The following is a 24,794-nucleotide window of genomic DNA, read 5'->3' as shown; positions in this document are numbered from 1 at the left end:
TGAACTGCAGAAGACTGTGGCAGGAATGGTTTCTTGGTAGGGAGGGGATCTTTCACAAAAATAACTGACGCCCCATTTCTCCCATTCCAGGCAGGACCACCTAGCCCATATGGCTGTGTGTGGATTAGAAATGGCATCCTTTTAGGTACCTGGGTGGCTCAGCAGGTGGAGTGTTCAACTCTTGATTTCAGCTTAGGTCATGATCGGCCGTCTTTTGGATCAAGCCCCGCATCTGGCTCGTGCCGAGCATGGACCCTGCTCAAGATTCTCTGTCTCTGTCTCTCCCTCTGCCACTCCCCCACCCCACCGCCCACTTCTCTAAAATAAAATTTAAAAAAAATTAAGAAATGGCATCCTTTCCTCCAGTGGACACAACCCTATGCCGGGGGGAACAGCTTACCAAGGGGAACATTAGCTCACACAGCCTGAAGCCCTGCTGCTGTGAACAACCCTCACAACCACATCCAAAGGCCCTGCCTCAGGCCCTGACTACTGGCATATCAGAAAGAGCCCTGCAGACGGGATGGCAGCAGGTGAGTGCTTGGAGCAGAGTAAACTGTATTTAGAGACTTGTTCATATCCCCATGTCAAGTCTTTTTCTTTTTATTTTTTTTAATGTTTTATTTATTCTTGAGACAGCGAAAGACAGAGCATAAGCAGGGGAGGGGCAGAGAGAGAGGGAGACACAGAATCCAAAGCAGGCTCCAGGCTCTGAGCTGTCAGCAGAGAGCCCGACCCGGGGCTCGAACTCGCAAACCGCGAGATCATGACCTGAGCCGAAGTCAGATGCTTAAATGACTGAGCCACCCAGGCGCCCCCCCCCCCCCCCGCAATGTCAAGTCTTATAGTAAATGTTATACTTGCCTCAGCACCTATAGTGGAAGCCTGCTCGCATGAATTCACTGGAAGTATAGAGGCAGAAAACATGTTAACGAGTATTGTTGGTCTTCATTAAAAGCTAATGAATGCTGTTTTGTTTTGAAGTTATATGATCCTCTTTCATACATGCTAAGGGTAGGTAAGTTCTCTATATTAATCTTTCTTTTTTTTCAAATGTTTTTCTTTATTTTGGGGAGAGAGAGAGAGAGAGAGAGAGAGAGAGAGGAAGAGGCAGAGAGAGAGAGGGAGACACAGAATCCAAAGCAGGTTCCAGGCCCTGAGCTGTCAGCACAGAGCCCTACCTACGTGGGGCTCAAACTCACTGACTGCGAGATCATGACCTGAGCTGAAGTCACCGTTCAACTGACTGAGCCACCCAGGTGCCCCTCTATATTAATCTTTCTTAATTGAGCAAACCACATATAGGGAAAGAATGCCTTTTATTCTTTTCTGAATGTCTTACATCAGCATTGGTACGGAGCATCCAATATATTTGCTTTGAAGAATTTGTCCCAAAGCTGAGGAGTGTTCCATTCTCTCTCATGACCAGGCGATTCATGCTTTTCTTTAGAAGGGACCTCACGTGCTATAGACTCTTCGTTTATATTCTATACTCTCATTCAAGCCCCACAACAACTCTCTGAGGTGGTAGGGTGACCTCCCATTTCACAGGGGAGAAGAGTGAGGTTTGGAAAGTAGGAATGACTTGCCCAGGACCCCTCCTCAGCTGATACATAGCAGAGCCTGAGTGTAAATTCAGGTTTGTTTGGCTCCAAGTCCCCGCTCTCTATTGAACAGTGTTCTTCACACTGACTTCTCTGCTGTGAAACCCAGAATCCCACAGTCCCAGGCCCACAGATGTCCAGGATTTGAAGGGAATACATTCACCTTCTCTATGCCTCCTTCCCCAGCTGATATCTGGGCTCCCTCTAGTCATCCTTGATGAGATGTCTTCACCCGTGGTTCCAGAGACTGGTCCGAGCACAAATGTTGGGTGATAGCATGAGGGAAAGTTTAGGAAGCTTATTAGAATATGCATTTCTGGTTGTCATCCCAGAAATGTATTACTAGAAAGTTCCCAAGTGGCTTCAGTGCACAGCAGGCTTGGGGACTGATGATGGAGTGATAGGGAATGCCCTGCCTACTTCTGGAGTGGGACCTGCTCGTCACTTCCCCCCACCCCAAGTTCTGCCCTCTATCCCCTCTCCTCCACTCGCTCTGGCTCTTGAACCCCATCTCCCTGTAACTTTTACCTACTGGGCCTCCTTCTATACTTTGAGTCACACAGAACACGTATAACTGTTCTTGTCACAAGGACAGACTTAGAGTCACCTAACATGTCTCCATGTCTTTCCTTCTCTAGAGACAATATTCCCAGTTGTGTCACCTGCATCCCCCATTATTTGGTGCCAAGTTCACAGACCATCTGTGTTAGGTTATTCTGGAATCATGTGGGCGGTCCATGTTCTTTTAGTTGTGGCACCAGAATCAAAGGCCACACTGTAGGTGTGGCGGGGCCAGTGCCACAGAGAAGGGTCCCTTGCCTCTCTGGTCCAGACCTTGCCTTCCTTTGAATGCAACGTGAGATTAGATGGGGTGTTCTGGGTCATGGGAGGATTGGCTTCTGTGGAGTTACTGGCCAAGCTGAGTTACACAGGTATCTTTAGCACCTGATGCTGCTGAGCTGGGTTTCCTGTGTCTGCTACTGGGGCCATTGTTGACTTTGAACCATAGATTTATTCCTATCGCATTCCTTCTTGTCAGATTCTCCAGCCTCTTGATCTTTTGGATCCTGCCTCTTCCCTCAGTAGATTGAGCGTTCCTCTGAATCTTTCAGACCATCTGTTTTCACACTGGGATTTTTTTTTCTTTTAAACTGGACTCTCCAGGCCACACAGTGGTTTATGGTTGTTGTTGCACCAGAGATCTTTACTCTGAGCAGTGACATATTATATACCCTTGGTATCTGTATGTATATCCAGGTTTTATATAGATATAATACATGGTGTAGTGGACACAGTTGGTGCCCACCTAAATCTTCTTGGCCCTCTTACCAGCTCTGTGTCTCTTTCCCAGCTTTCTAAAGTATGTGTTCTGATGCTAATAGTTTGTACCTGTGACCTTCAGAGGATTTCCTATAGACATGGAGGTTCCTGCCCTTCCAGACTACCACGGAGCTTGGAGTGATACACCTCTCCTACCCTCTACCCCCGTACCACGGAATGACTGGCTAGTGTAGAAGTACAAACACCTTTTTATCTTAAGGCAGGACTAACTCTGAGGTGCAGTTTATACCCCAGAGCTGTCCATGGGATCAGGCTGGATCTGGAGCTTTCCCTAAAATGGTTCCCTTCCTTCCTTCTTCCTCTTCCTGTGTCTCCACTCCCTTCCTGGTTTCCTCTGGGGGCAGCTCCTCAGTAAGCACATGGATCTTTGGCTCAGAGTTTGTTTCTGGGAGAAGGTAGTTATACCATAAGTAGATGTATCAGATGTTCTACATGAGTATACCTACATAAACATCTCAGGGCGCTTTTATTTTTTAAAATGCACACAAATATTTTCCACTGTAAGTTAGCTATTTCATTTTTGGTGTAGATTCAAATACAGGTATTACACATATTTTAATCGGTCCAAATGGGATTCACTGACAAGTTACCAATTCAGAAGCTTTGGGGCAAATCTTTTCTTTTTTCTTTTTTTTTTTTCTTTTTCCTTTTGGTTCTCTGACTGGGAATTGAGTGGGTAAATCTAAATTACTCATGGAAGGAAGCACATGGTTACAAAAGGGGATGTTCTTTGTACCTTTCTGCTCAGGAAGGTCCCTAATTCCTTTAACATTTCTCATCTAACTTATTCCTTCTGTTATGATTTTTTTTTTTTTGACATTGGGTGGAGCTCACTTCCTCCTAAAGACAGTCAGTAGGCTGTCTTCCTGAAAGAATAAATATGTAAGATTTCCGCCTTTGCACCTGCAACTTTTCTACCACAAGCCCATTTAACTACTTGGAAAAGCCAGAACGACGCCTTCTGTTTAATGTACAGCGAAGCCCCACTGACTCCCTCTCCCTCAGCATCCGTACAGGTATTGATTGGTTGACTACTCACTAGGGTGACCTACAGTTCACAAAAATGCTCCAGCTTCTGGTTTGTCACTAAGTTCTGTTAAATTTCTGTCATTTGAATTTGTTACCTCCTTTCCTTTCCACCACTGCTGACTACCCTAGCACAGTTCCTCTTTATCTCGTGTCAATACCCTATCAGTAGGCACCAAAATACTTGCTCTGGAGTCTCTGCCTTCCATCCAGACTGTTCTCTCTGCTGCCTGAGTACATCACTGCCCTGCTCTCAAACCTTCAATGGCTCCCCATCACCCACAGATTGATTCTCAGCTGTATTCAAGGCCCTTTGCAATCTAACCTCTACTAGCCAATCCCTTCTGCTCTGAAATTCAAGCTAAACTGGCTAACATGTATCTCCCAGACTCTCTGACCTCATGGTTTCATCTGGCCCCTCCGCCCCAATGTCCTGACTTTTCCTTCTCATTCTTCAGGGCCAGTCCCTGTGCTGCCTACCCTGGGAAGCCTTTCTCCTCTTTGCTGCAGCAGCTTGGACCCCCTTTTCCTCTGCCCACAGTGCTTCACGTCTGCTTCTACCTCTGTAGAGGAGGTAAACTGTCAAACGCAAGGACTCTGGAGTCATGTTGCCTGGGCTGAAGCTTAGCTCTACCACTTACTAGTGTTGGTACCATGGATAAGTCACTTCATGTCCCTGCGGTATGATTTCCTCATCTGCAAAGCAGGAGACATAATGGCACCTTCCTCACTGAGATGCTGGGAAGATTAAATGCGTTGATGTATCTCGACGCTTTTAAATGCCGTGAGTGTTGTAGATATGGTAGATATCATTTTACTCTACTAAGTATCTGTCTCTCTTCCCAAATTGAGAGTAAGCTGCTAGAAAATGGGGGCTGTCTTACTCATCTCTGTGTCCCCATTGCCTGGCACACAGTAAGCCCTTGGTCCATATTTGTTCAATGAGTTGGGTTATTGTTGCTCTGCCAGTGGTTCGTTTGTTCACGGGTTAACTGGCAAGTATAGGATTATTTTCAATAAACTTGTATTCCCCTGAGTGGGCCACCAGCAGGTGCCAGCCCCATGTCTAGACAGGTTGATAAATGCTGTGTATCTGGGTGACTTGGCCAGGGTATTGGGTTCCTCTCAGTCTGCTTTCCTTATCTCTAGGGCCTGCTCTCTGCTTCTCTGACACCCTGTGAATATGAGGTGTTTCTTGTCCTACTTTATCCAAAGGGGCTCTATAATTCAATACCCTTATCCTTGGGTTGGAAATGTGTCCTTCTTTTATTGTGAAAGTTTAGCCTCTGTTTAGCATTCAGAACAGGAGACTATGCCAGGACTCTGGGATGTTGTGACAGCTGAATGGCAGAGGAAAAAAAGGGAAGCTTCAGAGATGTAAGAGTGAGGGGGACACAAAACATCGGGCAGGACACAAAACATCATTTGCTTGCCTCACCTACTCTGTGTCCTTGTCCAGAGATTCACTTTCTGATTGTTTCTGCCCAGAGATAACGACAGACTGCTTCTCAGGACTTTGCTGGAGAAATGGGTCCCACCATAAGCCCCTCAGCTAAAGATGCCAATAGAGAGTTTGGAGAGGGTTCAGCAGAGAGCAGCAGCGACAATTCTGAAAGCAGAGGCTGGGAGGAGATGAGAGAGAATTCTAGAAGTAGGGCAAAAGAAGGAGGGACAATTCAGCGATTGATTTCAAGAAAATAAAGGGTGTCTATACAGACATCTAGAATTTTCTATAGACCTGTGCTTCCACAGGGAAATTCAGGACAGCTCTTAGGAATGTGCAACTGGTACTGTGGATGGGAAGGGTGGCAGCTAAGACCTTTCTGTCATAGCTCCTGTTCCCGTGATCCCCAAGCAGTGATCCTTGGTCACCAAAGCTCAGGGTGGGCTCGGAGTAGACTGGAGCCATGTCGATAGGGAAGAGGGTGACCCTACACCCCAGAGCCCTATGCTTATCTTTCTTATGTCCTGGTCCCTTCCAATCCTTCAGTTCTGCAGACCGTGGAGGACTGCTGGCCAGGGCAGAAGTTCTCAGCTTTGATTCCCCTTTGAAAGGAGTCAATCTTTCCCTTCTATCTTCTCCCAGAACTGTTCATAGAAACCTGTGACTATGACTTTGTTTGGATGTTGCCTCCATTTTAGATCCACTTTTCCGCTTTGCATTGATCCCTCGATCCTGAACTGTCTTCCCACTTTCCTTCCTTTTGCTCCTCTTCCATTTTGGGGGTTCCCCACTCTCCTTTCTCTTGCAGTTCCATATGGGTTGGGCTGGCAGGGAGGGGCTGTGGTATCTGCCCATAATGGCCCTTAGTGAAGCCAACGTAGGGAGCTTTCCTAGCTGGGATAATCCTGGGGATCTGACTGCTTCAGCTGGCAAACTGCTTGGAGACCCTAGCCTACCCTAGAAGCTGGGTTGGCAAGGATCTTGGTTTCTGTTTGGCTTGACCTTGAGTGAGTTGAAGTATTGCTCTCTAACTTCTTCATCCATTCAGCATTTAGTGTGCACTTGCAACAGGCCAGTTACTGTTCTAGGTACTGGGGAGGCAGAGAGGTAAACAAGATCCAGTTACAACAAAGAGCTCACAAGCTGGTGTTTAGTCTGCCGCTTTTGTACGAAACTATAATACAGTGTGGAAAGTATTATATTAATAATATGAAAAAGATTTGGGTAGATGGAGGGAAATTGAATCGTCGTCGGACCACACTTCCTTTCAAATGCTGACTCCATCCTGGGTGGTCACTTGGGTGGTTGCCATAATATAAATAAACATTGATGATGCCAGGCTATTTGGGCTCTGTCTGAATGGCAGCCCATTTCCTTTCTCCTCAGGGCAAATTACAAAACAACAATAATCATTAGCTTCTTTCTACCAAGATAACCATGAAGATATTTCTAACCCATGCTGGCTTTCAACAGCCACATTCTGACCGTTATTTATTGAAGGGCAGACCCAGCTTTTAGTTTTACAAGACTCTCTGGAGAATACTGGGCTCTGTGAAAGTAGGATAGGAAGAGATCTCTCATGAATGACCTCTTTTCAGAAGGGTAGGTGGATGGGAGGGTAGTAAAAAAGCCGTAGACCTGTAGTTAGAACACTACAGGTCTGGTCCCAGTCTGTTCACCAATTAACCTAATGTCCTTGAGCCTCAGTTTCCTCATTTGCAAAATGGGGACAAGAACAGTCTCCATCTTTTGGGTCATGGTGAGGCCTGGATGAGAACATGCATACAAAGCACTTAGAATGCAGGCACAGCTATGGTGGTGATGATGACAGAATATGTGACTTTGGGAAAGTCACTTAGATACTCTCACCTGTTTCCTCATCTACAGAAGGAGTGAGTCTCACAGGAGCATTTGGAATCTTATTCAGCAATATTTCTTGAGCATCTTTCATGTTGGGGCCTCACTGGGGATTTAGCAAAGGGCAAGGCCTGGCCCTCACCCTCCAGAAGGTCACCACTGGGGAAGGGGAACACACACACACACACACACACACACACACACACACTGCTAACAGGATACAAGATCTCAAAGAGCTGTGAGGTTCATGAGTGTAAGTGTTCAGGGCAAGAAGGTCCTGGAGAGCTTGATGGAGAGGCAGTGTTTGACCTGGGCTTTGAAGAGTGAGTGGAGGGAGATTGTCTTCCCCTGCTGAAAGACACTTTATCTTCAGGGTAAGGGCCAAACCGCTTGCCTAAGGACACCAGGTTCTCTGTCTCAGCATCCTGCTGCTTCTCTACCTTTGCCTCTACCAGGGCCCCTTGCACTGTGATATTTTCAGCACCTAAAAATATATTGTACCTTCTCTTGCCTTGTGCCCATCGTTGCACATACCAGTTCTTTTGGTCTGTAACTTGCTCCTCACTCTACTAGAGGGCGTAGCAGAGTGGACAAGCAAGGCACTAGGGGCTGACTGTGGGGTCTGTCATAGCTTTGCCCCTACCAGCTGGTGGGGCTTCTGCTGTGTTAGTCTCTTGGTGAGTCAATGTCCTCATCTGCAAAATGGGGGTATAGGATTAAATGAAGGTGGCTGTGAGGATTAAATGAGGTAATACATGCAAAGCACTTGCCAGCTGGGCCCACAGTAATCACTGAATAAATATGAGCAGTTGTGATAAACACTCTACACCTGGCTTGCTCCTGCTTACTCATCACCTCTGTTAGAGGTCTTTTCCTGCACAGGCCAGCAACTAGGGCCAGGTTGTTTTTTCCCATAGGTATCTCCTCTTCTACCAAAGCACCCACACCTGTCATCTATTCTAGGCGTCCCGACCAGATTGCAAACATCATGAGGACAGACAGCGCCAGTCAATTGTGTTGGCTGCTAGGAGGGACACACGGTAGGCACTCAGTAAATAATGAATGACACGGGGTGAAGTTTCCAGGGATGGGGAAGGAAGCCTCTTGGGGCGGGGGGGGGGGGGGGTGGTGGCGGTGGGCCGCTGAGTACTGTGAAGATGAACAGGCAGGTGGACCTTGACACCGCAGGCGGCAGGGAGAGCCTAGGCGTCCAGGGGTTCCCGGGCTCCCGCCCGCCCCTGAACAGACCCTAGGCGGGCGCAGCGCCCCGAGCCGAGGACTGCGTTCCACTTTGGCCAGGTCCGCGCCCTGGGGAGAAAATGCAGCTAGACGGGTCGGGCGAGAGCGCTCGGGCCCCGCCCCCGGCCCCGCCCCTCCGCGCACCCTCCCCGCCGCAGCCGGAGCAGCTCCTGGGCCGCACCGCCCCCCGCGCAGGGCGGGCTCGGCGCGCTTATTCCGCCCGGAGGAGCGCAGCTGCGGGCTAGCCGCCGGCCGCCGCTGCGGGATGCTGCGCTCCACGTCCACCGTCACCCTGCTCTCGGGCGGCGGCGCCGGGGCGCCCAGCAGGAGGGTGAGTAGCTGGGGGCGGGAGCCGCCGCAGTCCCGCTTCCCCGACCCGGCAGTCCGGCTGTAGCGGGGTCTGGCGTTGGGGACGCGCGGGAGCGGGGCCCCGACCCCGACGCCCTACCCTGGACTCAACTCTCCCGTCCTGTCCCAGCTCCGGCCGTGACCCTTCTCTGGATGCCCAGCCAACGGCTCGTAGGGCTTAGGGGACTTTGTGGAATTCCCAGAAATTTCCTCTCCTTCCTGCCTTCTCTGTCAGGCCACGTTTATTGACGGCACGAGTTTAAAAAGCAAGGGAAACAATTTCTGTGGTGTGCCTACTTGAGACTCACAGGTAATGAATATCTTTAACACCCAAACTTGCCTCCTTTCAGCGATTAAAAGCAAAGGTCACTGGTCCCTGCTGGTGATAGGATAACACCGATTCTGGAGTGAGTTTAGCCAAGGTAGGCTTCACCTGACAAGGTAGAGATCAGCAGCTGGACATCTGGGAGCTCAGTGGTGTGGGACTTGGGTTTATGCAAACCACTTTGTTCATTCTGATTTAAATATTGCATCTTTCCTCATCTCCCCAGATGCTTTGTGAAAGATGCTAGGCACGTGCTGTTGTATCTTTCCCATTCTGTATCTCTTTCAAGATCAGTGCCTCAGAGCACACTGCCAGGGCCTTGGGCGGTGGCTTTTTAGTTCATCCCTTCTTCATAATATTCATATTTATCAATCAGTGCTTCTTTTCAGTGGTTGAGATTTCTCTTATCATGTTCCCCAAGTTTTAGCTAAACAGATGCTTAAGTCCGAGCCAGGACCCCCTTTGGCACTCCCATCTTCTAGTCTCATAGACATACCTGTTTACGTTCCCATACCTCAACCAGGTGACTAGCAGTCCCCTTATGTGCTGCCTTCCTTTAGCTCTAGAAGGAAGACCTGTGTTACTCTTGGGTGTGGGCCAGGTGATGGATTCTGAGGGGGGCAGATGTGTGCACGCGCCCGTGTGTATGTGTGTGCATGTGTATACATCAGACACCCAGGGTTGACAGAACTCTGGCTTCTCAGTTATTAGCTTTGTAAAGCAAGATCCCCATTGGGTCCAAGTGAGTTTCCATTCACAGTCCCAGCCTTACTGCAAGACAGGCATTTGCCTTTTTTTCTATTCTATGGAAATCTTGCTCAGTTGGAACACAATTGTGATTGAGAAAGAATGAAGTCACTGAAAAACCAGCCCTGGGCCTAGACAGAGGCACGGGGGGGGGGGGGGGGGTGAGGGGGGGGTGGGGGGGGGAGACCAGAATGCATGAAATAGTCCAGTCCTCCTCCAGAGATGGGTGGCTAGAGTGGGTGACTGCAGATGTGATTAGTGTACTAGGTAGCCCTTCTGAAGATTGTTTTTCTCAAATGTTCACTTTCAAGTATTTCATTGTAAGTAGCACAGTGGACAGACTATTGGAAAGGCTTTGCCTTTTGAACAAGACAACCAAAGTACCTAGGACCAGAGGGGTCAGGGAGCTGAATCACCATGTAGGGCTGTTCTGAGTGCATGAGTACTGGTGCACTTGTTCAGGAAAGAAGATTTTTACAGGTTCCAGGATTCCCTTCATGATTTCCAACTCTGCTCATGATTTGCAAATGCCACGGGTCCTGTCTATGTGTATGTGTATGGGGGGCATGGTGAGAAGATATGATCTGTTGCTTGATTTTTTTAAACAACACTTAGAGATTTCCTTCTGGATGATACAGGGCTAGGTGTCAGGGCCTACTCTACCCGTGGAGGCAGTCATTGTCACAGACTACCGTCATACAAAGTGATGGTTGTTATAGTGGGGTCCATTGTGAACAAAGTCGGGTGAAGCTAATAGGAAGGGTTCTTCCCAAAGCATCTGAGGAAGACCTCCCTTTTCAGGAGATACTGGAGTTCAGTCTTGAAGGGTGCATAGGAGTTCGTGGGGCGATTGATAATGGGATACTGAAAGGAGGAAATATCCCTCATTTAAATGAAGCTCTTGGTATATATTGTATCATAATGGCACATTGCATTTTCTTTAGGGCAAAAACGTTTATTTCTTGGAAAGATAAGAATGGGATGTCTTGAAATTAAAATTGTAGACTAAGTAATCGTGGAAATTGTTCCTGAAGTTGAAAGTCTGTCAATAAACTCTGTATCATCCTGTCTTTCCTCTTGGCTCTTATTGGACAAGTGATGGTCTTAAACAAGAACATGCTAGCCATCAAAATAGCAGTTCTGTTTTGTCCAAAGAGCTTACCAAATTAGGGACTGCAGAGGAACCAGGCTATGTTGGTCCAGATATTCAAGTAAACTAGCAATGGTGGTGACAGCTGACACTGAACAGGGAGTTTTCTGAGTCAGCCAGCCAGGGAGGTGCAGCCAGACCAGACTGTCACCAATTATCCCTTGTTCAATGGCTGCCACCTACAATTTGTACTTCCTTTTTATCTGAAATCATCTCTCAAAGGGGGGGGGGGGTGGGGAACTGGTGGGAGAGTAATTTCTGTCAGCTGATAAGCAAAGCTCTGAGTGGCATTTACGGATGCCAACCCATTTACGGGTTGTGAAATTAAAAAAACAACAACCCTACCTTCAGTTGCGCACTAAAAATAGTTTTATCTGTGGCAACAACAGGAAGATAGATTGGCTGGAAAAGAACCATGGATGGAAGGATGACCTTAGAGAATGGGGGGAAACATTAAAAAAACTATGGACATTGCTTCATGATTTTGAAGGGAATTTTGTAAATGAAGTTAATCCCACTAAATGAGCCTTTGACATGAAAGGTCAGTTGTGTGGCCAGGTTGTGCTCTTTGCTGGGGGAAGGCACGTGTTGCTTTGTGCAGCCAAATACTTTTGGTTCAGCTGTTGAGCCGGGGCGATGAGAGGCATGCATCTGTCAAGAGTTTCCTCCAGCATCACACTGTCTTGATAATAAGAGACTCTTGGCTGGTGTTGACGGTATCATGGCCCCTGGGTGGCTCATAAAAAGAAAAACAAAACAGAAGCAAACCCAAAAAGGCCACAAGGATAGGACTGTCTTGTAGCCTGCTCTTGCTGATAATTCTTTCTATTTGGCAAGGGCTTTTTTTTGTCAAAACCCAGCTGGCCTGCCAGTTATCCCTCCTTCACTAATGCACACTCTCCTAGGTCCCATTTCTGTCTGACTGGCTCAAAAGAATTTTCCTTAGGTGGCCACGGAATGGGTCAGACAGGTGTTTACCTCACTTCCTTTTCACAGAAACATCTGTGTGCATAACTTCTGTATCTGTGGGCTCTGTAGGAAAGGACATGGCATCGGGTGTCTGGGAGAAGTTAGCTAGCTGCAGCACCCACCAGGGATGGGTGGGTAGGGGGCCCATTGCACCCAGGAAGCAGGCTGGCTCCTCACCAGGGCCTCCTGGAGCCAGCCCCTGACAGACCAAGTTGCAAAGTTTTGGAACCCTGGCATCCTCAGGGCTTAGCCCAAAAGCCTCTCCCACTAAAGTATGACATATGTGCTTTGGTTCACCCATCTTCCTGTGTCAGAGGTAGGACGAACAGACCTGAGTCTTGGAGACTCTTAAGGAAACTCAAGATAGCGATCCCTTGGTTGTCCTGCAGAGGGTATGGAGTGGGATTCTGGCTGGTTCCTTGTCTCCAGTGCCCCGTGGGAGGGCTGCATATGTGGTCTGTGTCATGGTTCATCTGCACTGAGTGTGCACACAAGAAACCCAGATGCTCGGCTTCTGATCCCTTGGAAAAGCCTTTCAAGTCAGTCAGCCTTAAAAATCGCCTAATCGAGCTCAAGGAGCTGTGGATCCAGGGCTAACTAACCAGAGACCATGTTGAAAAGGTTCCATCTGAAATACTTGAAGCAATTACTTGCGTCATGGCCTTAGGGCTTCCCGCAGTGAGCTCTCCCAGCCTAGAACAGTTGCAGTGTTCTCCAAGCACACGGAAGAGTCACACGGGGGTATTTCTCTCTGCCCCGCTTGAGGTGAGGGATGGTGCTAAATTTCAGTCACACTGCTGACTCTTACTTACACTTTAAGGCCAGAGTGCTCTTTCTAAAATGCAAAATACAGAGCCCAATGACTCTGCTTCAGGAGCCCCCTTTGTCCTGCCAGCAGCGGCTACAAATTCCTTAATTTAGCATTCAGGCCTTTCTGATCTGGCCTTAGGCTTCCTTGTTCCCGTCCCACACTTGTTCCAAATATTCCAAATTTCTTGCCATTCCCAAACCTTTCATGCTGTTCCTTGCCTCTTTCATGCTTCTCTGATGAAGGGGCAGCTTCCAGGAAGCCTATCTGAACTCTCCTTTTCCGTGTTCCCCTAGTGGCCTGTGCACCCTGTCATTGCTTGCATCCACTGGCTGTGATTAACTACTTGAGGAGAGGGGTTAGGGACCCTCCCTCCCCAGGTCTGGTGTAATTGGTATGTAAAAAGAGGTGTGTGTCATCAGGGTCCTAAAGAAGCCACACTTCACACTCAATTGGCAAACAGGAAACCAGGAAGAGAAGCTTGGGCTAAAGCCAGCCCATCGCCTCTGGCTCACCTGGGCAGGAAGCAGGTGACAGATGGATGTGAGTGCTGGCCCAGGTGAAGAGTTTGACGGTTCTGGGAAAGCCTCCAAATATTCCAGTCTCCTCATCCTGTTGAACAAGTTGGAGTTTCATTCCATTGGTTAAGTCAGTGGTTCACCCTAGTTATATGTAGAATCACTGAGAAGCTTAAAATATCTAAGCCTCAGACTCATTTAAGCCAGACTGTTTAAATGAGAACGTCTGAAAGTAGAGAATAACACCAGTATTTTTCAGGAAGCTCCTCAGGTGATTCTAATGTGCAGCCAAGAATGGGAACTATCTCTTGAATTATCACTGTCTCCTTATAGCTTCCTTGGAAATACCCTCCTGAGACAGTGTTCTGGAAGCTTCCTTCAAGTTTGGAAGGAGCAAGGTGGGGGGGTGGGGGCAGAGCAGGAAGTCCTAACACCCCAGGTCGCACTGCTATTTGTGTGCATTCCCTTACCTGCATTTCCTGTCTGTATTATGGCATTCCTGGGCACATTGTGTGCTTGTCCAGAAGGGAGCCATTGAGAGCAGGAAGGAGGAGCACTCACTGTCCTTGTCTTCATGAATTTTGTCTGGTGTCAGTCCTGACACAGGAAAGAGGGGCTCTAGAGCACTTTATACCACCTACAAAAAGTGTCCCTGTATGCAGATAAGCTACTGTCCCCTGGGCCATATTTGGCCCTCTTGGCTTGTTTTGTTTGCCTCTGAGATATGAATGTTTTTTATGGTGGTCTGCAAAACCTAAATACTTACTATTTGGCCCTCTACAGAAAAGGTTTGCCCCACCCTGATGTAGATCATCAGGCCTGCAAGTTCAGGGCCACAGCTGAGCTAAGAGGCCTACTCCAGGTGGGGCATGCCGTGTCTCACATAGCCTGACCCACATACTCCAAAGATTTTATGCTTGTGCTGAGCAGAGTGTGGTGTGTGTCCTTCCAGCCACAACCACAGGGACCACACCTGCTCTTGTTAGGTGGAACTGGGCAGGAACCCACAGTCACAAAGTGGACCAGGCCTTAGAGAAATGTAAATACATTTGGCTAATTTCCTTAGGGAAATCTTTGTAAACTGATTAGCAAGACCATCCACCCCCACCCCATCCCTGGGTCATCTTCTCCACCCCTTTTTATTCGAGATGATAGTTTTCTCTTTGGTAAGCCCAGGTGCTGAGGCTGAGAGCATGATGGTATGTGGATCTCTAGATTCCCCCATAGATGGAGACCCAGCCTTCTGCCTCCACAAAGAGGGGGTGGGTAGGTCAGAAACAAAGCCCCAGAGGACTTGGGGGAGCTCCCAGGTGCCCTGAGTTGCAGACAAGGCTTTGTTGTGAATTTTCATGTGGAGGAGGCTTGAATACTAGCTGCTCCTCCCTGTTGTCCCTACCAGAGGGGCTGGTTTGAAGAAAGTGGAAGGCTCTCTGGGGAGTTTCAGACTGTGTTTTAATTCATCTTAAAAAGAAACTCATACTGACATTTAATTTACTGAGCAAGTGCCCATTATGTGTTGATACTATGCTAAGCACTGTAAGAATAGCAAAAACAAAGCACAAAGCTTGCTTGATCTCTCCCCCTATTTTTTCCTTTCTGTTCATGTTGTAATACATGGAATATAATGGGAAGTACTCAATTTTTTGAGTCCTTGAACTCAGATTTTAGTGTTAGTCCCTTCCTCCAAAGGGAATGGCTTTGATTGTTGAATGGCTCCTGATTGTCTTCCACTAGAGACCTTACTTCTCCATCAGGCATTTGTAGCTTGTTAGAGTTTGGCCCCTACCTGTTTGTTTTCCTCTTCACTCTAGTGTAGGCTGCAGGCCCACTTGCAGTCTCAGAACATTCGCACATCTGTGCCTTTGGCCAGGCTGGAGCAAATTCCTTGCCTGGTAGTTGTTTGCTGTTATTCTGATGATGGATTCTCCAAACCTCAGTGAACTGCAAAGTCTTATTATCTTTCTATACCTAGCTCAAATGTCACCTCTAGGAGCCTTCAGTATACTCCCATGTCCAGTTAAGACTATTGTTTTTCTTATATTCTTACTGCTATGTAAGGAAATGCAGTTCTACCATGCCTTAACCACCAAGGTACCCTGCCTCTCAGGACTTTGTGTTGGTTACACTGAGTGTTCTTATTTGCTTTGTTTGGGTATGTTTTTGGATTCTGAGCTCTTGGGAATATGGCTGTTTCTTTTTTATCTTGGTAACCTCATTGCCCTTAAAAATATTTTACAAGTAGTGGGTGCTCTGTAACCTAGTGATGAAATACACTGAATCTACCACCTTCCTGCTTTTGGTCCACTGGAAGATTCCCTTGCTTGTAGGGACAGCTAATCCCATAACTGTGGTGTTCCCACTAAGTAAGATTCAGTTTTCCTCAATGCTCAGAATACAGGACTGAGCCTGCTGTTGTGGGAGCAACAACAGCTAGTAGGTGTTGACACATGTATGTGTGTGTGTGTGTGCACTTGTGCAAGTCTGTATATGTATTTACACACGTGTGTATACATGTGTGTGCATCGGATGGGGTGCAGGAGAAAAGCACTTCCTTTTCTCTGCAAAATTATGCTATGGATTAGAGCAGCCTATCACAGAAGATTATTGAACATCATAGACTTGGATTGCCTACCTGGTGTGAGTTACACTTTGATGTTTGTGCAAATGCCAGCTGGTTTCAACCGGTCCAGGCAGCCTGGAGTCAGAAGTTTGCCTTTCTCTGGCAGAACTCGGATTCCCATCGGTGCTACTGCCTGTCAGCTGGGAGAGCTGCCCCCTAGCTGGAATGGGTGGTTTGTCTTTGGCCAACATGACTGATGGTGAGCTCTGAAGGTTTGGTGCAAAGTTGGCCACATTGGAAGCATGTAGTCCTGGGGCTATGAGGGGATGAAGCTTGCCCATAGGAACGTAAAGATGGAGAGTGATTGTGAAACCAAGTCACTGAGTTGAAAGAGCTGGAGTTTTTAGATCCAGAAGAAAAGAGGTTCAGAGGGAAGGAGGCCTGTGTAGAGAAAGGGGAATTCTATTCCTGCCCTGAGGGCAACCCCAGGTCCATTAGGGAGGAGTTCTGAGGGAACAGGAAGCTGGAGGTGCTGGGTAGCAAAATGGGGTATCTCGAAGGTAGGTGACCATGTTTGTGGAAGTGCTAACATATATCCCACATGGGCTCTTTTACCTGTGCATGGAAAATGTTATCCTCAGTCTCCCACCTGGAAGGTACATTGGTGGGTAGGGGGGTTCCTCTGTAGGTCGGCAGTTTGGACTTAAAAGGTCTTTTACAATCCCATCCCATTCTGGGTTTGTGGGCTGCAGGGTGGTTTGCTCAGAGGCCACCCTGTGGATGGGTGCAGACCAGGTCAGGGGGTATATTAATTTGCTAGGGCTGCTGTAAAAAGTACTCCAAACCAGGTGGCTTAAACAACAGAGATTTATTATCCTCTGGTTGGGAGCTAGAAGTCCAAAATCAAGGTATTGACAGGGTTAGTTCCTTCCAAGGGCTGTGTAGGAGTGATCTGTTCCAGGCTTCTCTCTTTAGCATGTTCACATGCTCTTCTCCCTATATATGTGTCTGTCTGCAAGTTCCCCTTTTTATAAGGATATCTGTCATTTTGGGTTTCTGGTTTTTTTTTATAAAGTTTTTTTTGTTTAATTAGTGAGAGAGAGTGTGCGTGTATGAGTGAGTAGGAGAGGGGCAGAGAGAGGGGGAGAGAGAGAGAGAGAGAGAGAGAGAGAGAGAGAGAGAGAATCCCAAGGAGGTTCTGAACTACTGGTGCAGAGCCTGATGAAGGGCTCAAACCCACCAACTGTGAGGTCATGACCTGAGCCAAAATCTAGAGTCAGATGCTCAACTGACTGAGCTACCCAGGCGCCCCAAGGATATCAGTCATTTTGGATTAGGGCTCACCCTGATGACCTCAGTTTAACTTAATAACCTCTGTAAAGACCCTGTTTCCAAATAAGGTCACATTCTGAAGTTCTGGGGTTAAGACTCCAATATACAAATGTTAGGGGGACACAATGCAGCCTATAACAGGGACAAGCCAATGGGGCTGGGTACTCTGGGTGCTGCTGGGGCCCTCTTTGGGCTTTTCCAATGGCCAGATCACTTCTCCCTGGGAAATCACAGCAGGTCCTGGCTGTGACATTGGGGTGAAATAGACATATGGCGTTAAGCATATTCCCATTGTTGTACAAACATCACCACCATCCATCTCCAGGATGTTATCATCTTCTCAAACTGAAACTCCATACCTGTTAAGGAATAACTCCCCACTTCTCTGTGTCCTCAGCCCCTGGCAATCACTGATCTGCTGTCTGTCCCTAGGAATTTTGACTATTCTATATACCTTGTATAAGTGGAGTCATACAGCTGAGAGAGCTGTCATTGTGTCATACCCATGTCTTTGCATGATTGGCTTCCTTCACTTAGCATAATGTCCTCAAGGTTCATCCATGTTGCACCATGTGTCAGAATTTCCTTCCTTTTTAAGGCTGTGTGATATTCCGTTCTGTGTATATACCACATTTTATGTATCCATTCATCCACTGATGGACATTTGTGTCGCTTTCAGTCATTGTGCATAGTGCTGATACGAACATGAGTATATAGACTTTTAAATAACTTTGTGCTTCTGTATATACATGTCTGTTAGAGAAAAGTTCAATATATAGCCAAGGAGAAAGCACTTTCACAGTCCAGTCACCACTGTGTATATTTTGGCCTTTGTCCCTCTAGCTGTATTTTGACCAGTGCAGGTGAGATACGATCATTCTATACATACTGTTACAGAACTCGAGCCAAAATCAAGGTATCAACAGGGTTAGTTCCTTCCAAGGGTTGTGTGGGAGTGATCTGTTCCAGGCTTCTCTCTTTAGCATGTTCACATGCTGTTCTCCCTGTATGTGTGTCTGTCTGCAACTTCCCCCTTTTATAAGGATATCTGTCATCTTGGGTTTCTGTTTGTTTGAATGCTATGACATTACTCGGTAATGTCCTCATTTTGAGCAGCAGGGTGGTGAGTTGCCTGATCTGGGCCAGGCAAACGTTGGTCTTATCCTCAGAGTCCCCTGTGTGGTTGGTACGATCACCTCATTGCTAAGTGGGGGAGACGGCACCGAGAAGCACAAGGTCACCCAGCTCTTTGTACCTCTGGCACGGGTTTGTAACTGGCTTCTCCTTTCCGTCTCTCCTAGGCAAATGTCTGCAGACTGCGGCTGACTGTACCTCCCGAGAGTCCAGCTCCAGAGTCAGGTGAAAAGAAGGTCGAAAGAAAAGAACAAGTAAGCCGTCTCCGAGCAAAGCTCTGACAAGTTCTCATCTTTACTCTCTTTTATTTTCACCCCATCCCCCACGTCCACCCCCCACCCCTCCACCCCTGTCCTCTAGCCAGTGTATTCACAGAGTCTGAATGTCAGCGATCTGCTGATGAAAAGCCCTCTCGACCTTGCCACCCCATCTTCCATCTTCCCAGAAGCCAGACTGCCCTGCCCGGCTGGCCCTGCTGGCCTCCTGCCCCTGCTCTTGTTTCCTGGTGAACGCTGGCTCTGTGTTGCCTCAAAGCTGTGGGGACGCTGGCCTTAGTGGCAGGTGCTGTGGCAGGGAACGAGTTTTTCCTGAAAGAGCCCAGTCCTGTTGAGTCAAAGGGCCCATTGTGAGCTGCCTGCGGCTGAGCCTTTCTCAGCAGCTGGAGGTGGAAGGCCCAGCTCATGGTGGAGGCCTCCTGGAGAGGAAAAGCCCAGCAGGCAGCCCGGGCACGGGGCGAGGGCACTTGGCTGGAGGGAGGGGGAGGTCATCAGATTTTTGTGCTAGGTGCTGGGCCATGAAGATAAGTCTGACCTTGTCCTTGTCTTGGAGGAGCTCGAAGGTTTTCGGGTGAGGCAGACCTATGAACAAGGTTGATGTGACACTCAAGTGTTAGGATCCGGAAGTGCAAGAAGGGCTCCAGGACCACGGGGCAGGGAATAACTGACTGCCTGGGGAGTCACCGAAGCAGAGACTTAAAGGCTGCATAGGAGGTGCCACTCACTTCCGGGTCTGTTGTCCCGGGCAAGCCATTTTTCTCATTCACAAATAGTTATGGGGTGCCTACTGTATTCCAGGCGCTGTGCATGTGCGTATAGTATACCATAGTATATACTACACTGTGAGTAGAGTAGTGAACAAAGCAGTGAGCAAAAACATGCCTGTCACTCACCAAACTTATCTTCCAGTTGGGAGGAGAATGAAAATTTTTAAATAAAGCATATTTTATGGAGTTTAGAAGGTAGTAAGTGCTGATGGAGACACCTAGAGCAAGAGAAGGGGATGAGAGTGCCAGGGGTTAGGTAGTAATTTTTCTTGTGTGTATATTTTGTGTAAGTATAAAAGAAAACAGTGAAATGATTTAATATATGATCATATAAGTTTTATAAATGGAATGACAATGACAAGCCTTGCTGTGAAGTTGACCACACGTGGCCACCTGTGGAAAAGGAAGCTCTTCATTGAGTGGTAAATGGTTGATCATGTCCCTAAATTTACTGTTGGGCTTTGTCTCTCCTTCCCTTCTCTTAGGCTCTTTTCCCTGCTTTCTCTAAGGACCAAGCTGCCTGAACTAATTTTAATAATGAGTGACAGAGAAAGGAAGGAGGGAGGAAGGAAAATGAGGTTATGATTAGGTGCAAAGTTAGAGAATGTAGAGTTGCTTATCTGCTTAAAGAGAGAGGAGAAGTCCCACCAAAGGATCCAGAAAAATGGCTGGTTGCAGGTGGGAACAAGGCAAGTGCCTGGTGAACCTGGAACATCTCATGCCGGAAAGCAAGATGGCACTCACCCAAATGGGGTCAGAGCAAAGGACCCAGAAGCTGGTTTGAAAGTGGTCTCACTGCACTGGCAAAATTGGAACAACTTTACATCAAAACTTACAACAAACTTCACAACAAAATTCCATCAGAAAATGATGACAGTAATGGGCTTTGACACATTGAATAATTAAAAAAAAAAGATTCAGTAGTTTACAGTAATCATCAGAGATTTAAAAAGCAAAAGCTCTTTTATAGAACTTCAACTGACAAATTTGGAAAGTCCCTATTTTATAACCCCAGGTTGGTTCCTCAGTGGATGCAAAGACTAGTTAGTGGAAGGTTATTGTAGAGCAGTATTTTCACATGGTCCCAGAGTGTCACCTCATAGATTACTTTCACTTCCACACTCAAAACACACAGGGGCCCTTGGGTGGCCAAGTCGGTTAAGCATCCGACTTTGTCTCAGGTCATGATCTCACGGTTCGGTTCATGAGTTGGAGCCCCGCGTCAGGCTCTCTGCTGTTAATTCTGAGCCCAGTTCAGATCCTCCGTCTCCCCCTCTCCCTGCTCCTCCCCTGCTCTCGTGCTCGCTCACTTTCTCTCTCTCTCTCTCTCTCTCTCTCTCTCTCTCTCTCTCTCTTCCTTCCTCAAAAATAAACATTAAAAAAGCAAAGGCACAGTGGTGCAGTCTGGGAGCCAGCGCTTCAACCACGTGGTCCAATCTAGCTTTAGCAGTAGTGGGCCAACCTGGTCTGTGGGCTTCCGAGGTGATGCAGTCAAGTAAAGCACAGTATCACCTGTGTGATATTTGTGCCAGATGGTTTCAGCTGAATCTAGTAATGAGGGAATAGCAAATCCCAAAATGTGGGACATTCTTTAAAAACGGTTGGCCAAAGGGAGGCTAGGAAGAGTTAACATCAAATGTAACAAGTGAAGCTTGGTTAGATCAGGGATCAAAAAAATAAAAAAAAGTGTAAAAGTCATAATGGGATAACAGTACACTTTTGAATATGAACCACATGTTAGATATTATTGAACTAAATGTGACTCTTCCTTGTGATGATGGTGCTTTGGTTATATAGTCAAACCATTTTTTCGACCTGTGTGTAGCTTTGAACATTGTCTGAAGAAAAAGTTTGGGGGTAAAAGCTCCTAACCCAAACGACCCAGCTGGATCCCTGTTGTTGACTAGATTGAGTGGGGTGCTGTGCTGCTGGGGGGTGTCCCCTTCTGCCCTCTCTGCTGCCCTGACTGTTCTTTTAGAGAACTGGCCCTGAGCTGTGATCAGGAGCTTATGGGCTGCTCAGCGCACGAGGAATCGGAAGGAGCACTTTTTGTGTTGTTGTTTTTAAATTGTTTTAGTGTTTATTTTTGAGAGAGCATGCGTGCATGTGCAAGTGGGGGAGAGGCAGGGAGAGAGGGAGACACAGAATTTGAAACAGCCTCCAGGCTCTGAGCTGTCAGCACTGGTAGAGGCTGATGTGGGGCTCAAACTCACGAATCGTGAGGTTGTGACCTGAGCCGGAACCAGACACTTAACCAACTGAGCCACCCAGATGACCCGAAGGAGCACTTTTTGAGGGGGTGGCCTAAGCTGGAGAGAGTGACAGGACAAGGGCCGTAGTGGCTGCCCCATATGCATGGCACGGGAGGTGGGAGATTTGCTCTGTTGGAGTTAGATCTGAGCCGTGTGCCTGGGCAGATGTTGATGAAGGGCACTGACCCTGGTGCTATGAGCCCTTGGAGGGTGCGTCCCCACTAAGAGGAATCAAGCATTGCCAAGGATGGAAGGCATGTGTTCTATGTCAAGCGGGAGTTGGTAACCAAGTCGTGTACTTCGATCAGCCCCTTTGTCTTAAACAGTGCTTTTCAAACTTTTCAAAGCAATAGGTCTCTTTTTTGTTTTTGTTTTTTAAATGAAAATAAATGTTATTCTGGGCCCTCATGTATAAACCAGGCAAAAGTGTTGCTAGTGGGGGCCAGGGTCCCTCCTGTTCTCCCCGGCTCCTCCTGTGGGTACGTGAGAACCTCAGGGCTGCGAGGAGCACAGGGCAGAAGCTGTGAAGACAGCATGTGCTGTGAGCCCTCTCACACTGGGTGGGCCCGGTATGCAGCCTAAGTGCCCGTCTGCAATGCATTGGTGACTCACTGCAGAAGAGCTGGCGTGGACAGGGAGAGGGTTGGGCCGGCTGCTTCCCCAGGACTGACGTCCTTGGGTGGTGGTTGCACTCGAAGGTACGGGTGGTAACTGTGAGGCTGTTCTGAGTGGTTCCGTCACCATGTTCTGGCCAGATTCCTGGACTTGAGTCACTGGGAGCCAGAGGCCAGGCACGAGCAAGGAGGCCCTGAAAGGGATTGCCTGCTCTCATGTGCCATCAGCATTGTTGCCCCTCCCTGGGACACCATAACCCTCAAAACTGCAAGGTGCCAAGAACTCTGGATGACCTTCCCTGGTGAGATGACTTGGGTTCCTTGGAGGGGCCCGTGGTGTGCAAAGGTGGGGGGATTGGAGCTCGCTCAGGTATGGAAGCGGAAAGATACCAAAGGCCTGATGGGCTTCTGATGAAGCGACACTGCTCAGACAATATCCAGGACCCTGTTAGAGCTGTAGCTGACTGGGGGCAGGCCTGGGCCTTATTCTTTAACACAGTCATGGAAGGTGCTGAGTGTATTTTCAGGGCCTGGGATTCCATGGGGCAGCTGGCCACACATAGATGCCCTGCCATTTGGGTCATTCTTCTGTGCACTCTTCCTGAAATCACTGGAGAGGAATCACTCACTCACAGAGGCAGGGTGTGGCAGATGGTATATTTTCCCCAGCTTTGTGATGGTGTGTTTGGAGACTTCTGGGAGCAATCACAGCAGAGGCAGTGTCTTTCTTTGGAGTTCTGGGTTCCTGGGGCGTATGCGAGAGGCTTCCTGCCCTGTGGCAGACCATTCCTGCCTGCTGCTTTTAGTCCTTCTCTTATAGAAGGTACCTACTGCCCCGAGACTGCCTTTTGCAGGCCACAGTTGAGCTCCCAAACACTTATTTCTCTGCTACTTGGTTTACTTACCCTGAAAGGAAGCACAGTAAGGCCTGGTTGCAAAGAGTAACTGAGCTAATATATGGGAGTGACCCCCACAGTGCCCTGTAATACTGATTACAGAGGCAGTGACTCAATACCAAATCTCAGCTCTTTGAGTGCCAAGCCCAGTCCTTTCTTTGCTTTTCTCCATCAGACCCTCCAGGAGTCATGCCCCTTCCTGCAACTGTCTCTCCGGCATCTTCCTCTTAGGCTGTGCCTGCAGCATCTTTGTTTGCTGTCCTTAGGTCCTTCTCCATAAATCTGAGCATCCATCTGCCATATCCTTAGGCTTGGTCTCCTCTCTCGGCAGACTTGACCTCAGAGAACTCATGCTGTCACGGCACTGAGCTTTCTGGGGAGTTGCTCACCCTACCCGTCAGCTCTTGGCCATGCCAGTTTTCTGTGTTCTCCACATGGTGGCATTTTTTAGAATACAGATATTTAATCACCACATTACCATTATTTTGGTATTTAAACATATGAAATCTGGATTATTTGTATGAACCCAGAAAATTCTAGGCTGCATTACGTTTGGAATGGAACATAGGTATTCTCATTTAGAAAGGGTTCTGACCCCATTCTTCTTCTGTTTTAGAGCCTCTTGAGGCATCTCACATTCCCATTGCCTGATGACCAGTGAGGATGATTGTGTTTTCCTAACATTTGTTCTTCATGTATATTTCACCCAGAGCCATTTGAAACGAGGGTATGTCTTTTTATTTTGTTTCCCAGAGCCTAGCTCCCTGCCTTTCACATAATAAGTGCTTAAAGAGTGACTTAAGATTCGGTTTTTGTATTAGCTTCTTGGGTTGCCATAGCAAAGTACCATGAACTGCATGGCTTAATCCACAGAAATTCATTGTCTCACAGCTTTGGAGGATAGAAGTCTGGGCTCAAGGTGTCCGTCAGCAGGGCCATGCTCTCTCTGCAGGCTCTAGAAGAATCCTTCCTTGCCTCTTCTAGCTGCTGATGGTTCTGGCGGTCCCTAGCTTGTGGCTGCATAACCCTGCGTTCCTGTGGCATTCTTCTGGTGTGTGTGTCTGTATCCAAATTTTCTCCTTTTTGTGAGGATACCCATTATCCTGGATTAGGACTCACTCCAATAACCTCATTTTAATTCACCCTATCTGCAAATAAGGTCAGATTCTGAGGTACTGGGGTTTAGGGGGTACAACACATTTTTTTTTTTTTTGCAGGACACAATTCAACCTGTAACAAGTTTCTTTGTAGAATGTTATCTTAAATTTTTTTTAATGTTTATTTATTTTTGAGAGAGAGAGAGCGTGAGAGAGCATGAGGCGGGGGGTTGGGGAACGGCAGAGAGAGAGAGGGAGACCCAGAATCAAAAGCAGTCTCTAGGCCCTGAGCTGTCAGCACAGAGCCTGACGCGGGGCTCAAATTCACAAACTTTGAGATCATGACCGGAGCCGAAGTCGGACGCTTAACTGACTGAGCCACCCAGGTGCCCCTGTGGAATGTTAACTTAAGTTGTATCAACAAGTCAGATAAATTAGTCATGGGCTTTTATTTATATATTAAAAATCATTAAAAATATGGGAGAGGAAAT

General features: G+C 47.7%; 1 protein-coding gene across 2 annotated transcripts in view; it reads left to right on the top strand.

Annotated features, from left to right (window-relative positions):
* The first annotated feature begins 8,687 nt into the window (after positions 1 to 8,687).
* The window catches only part of MYZAP (myocardial zonula adherens protein), an 89,124-nt gene continuing 73,017 nt past the window's right edge, over positions 8,688 to 24,794 (top strand). The window contains exons 1-2 of one of the 2 annotated variants that reach the window (XM_019441980.2): positions 8,688 to 8,842; positions 18,570 to 18,656. In XM_019441980.2, the coding sequence (XP_019297525.1) occupies positions 8,777 to 8,842; positions 18,570 to 18,656 (153 nt within the window). In that variant the 5' untranslated portion in view covers positions 8,688 to 8,776. The remainder of the gene's footprint in view (positions 8,843 to 18,569; positions 18,657 to 24,794) is intronic. The other variant, XM_019441978.2, reaches the window with a different exon arrangement.

Source organism: Panthera pardus, unplaced genomic scaffold (assembly GCF_024362965.1).
Source record: "Panthera pardus isolate Hobbes unplaced genomic scaffold, ASM2436296v1 HiC_scaffold_24, whole genome shotgun sequence".
NCBI lineage: Eukaryota > Metazoa > Chordata > Mammalia > Carnivora > Felidae > Panthera > Panthera pardus.
The sequence above is the reverse complement of the archived record's forward strand: the minus strand, read 5'-3'. Positions and strand labels throughout refer to the sequence as shown.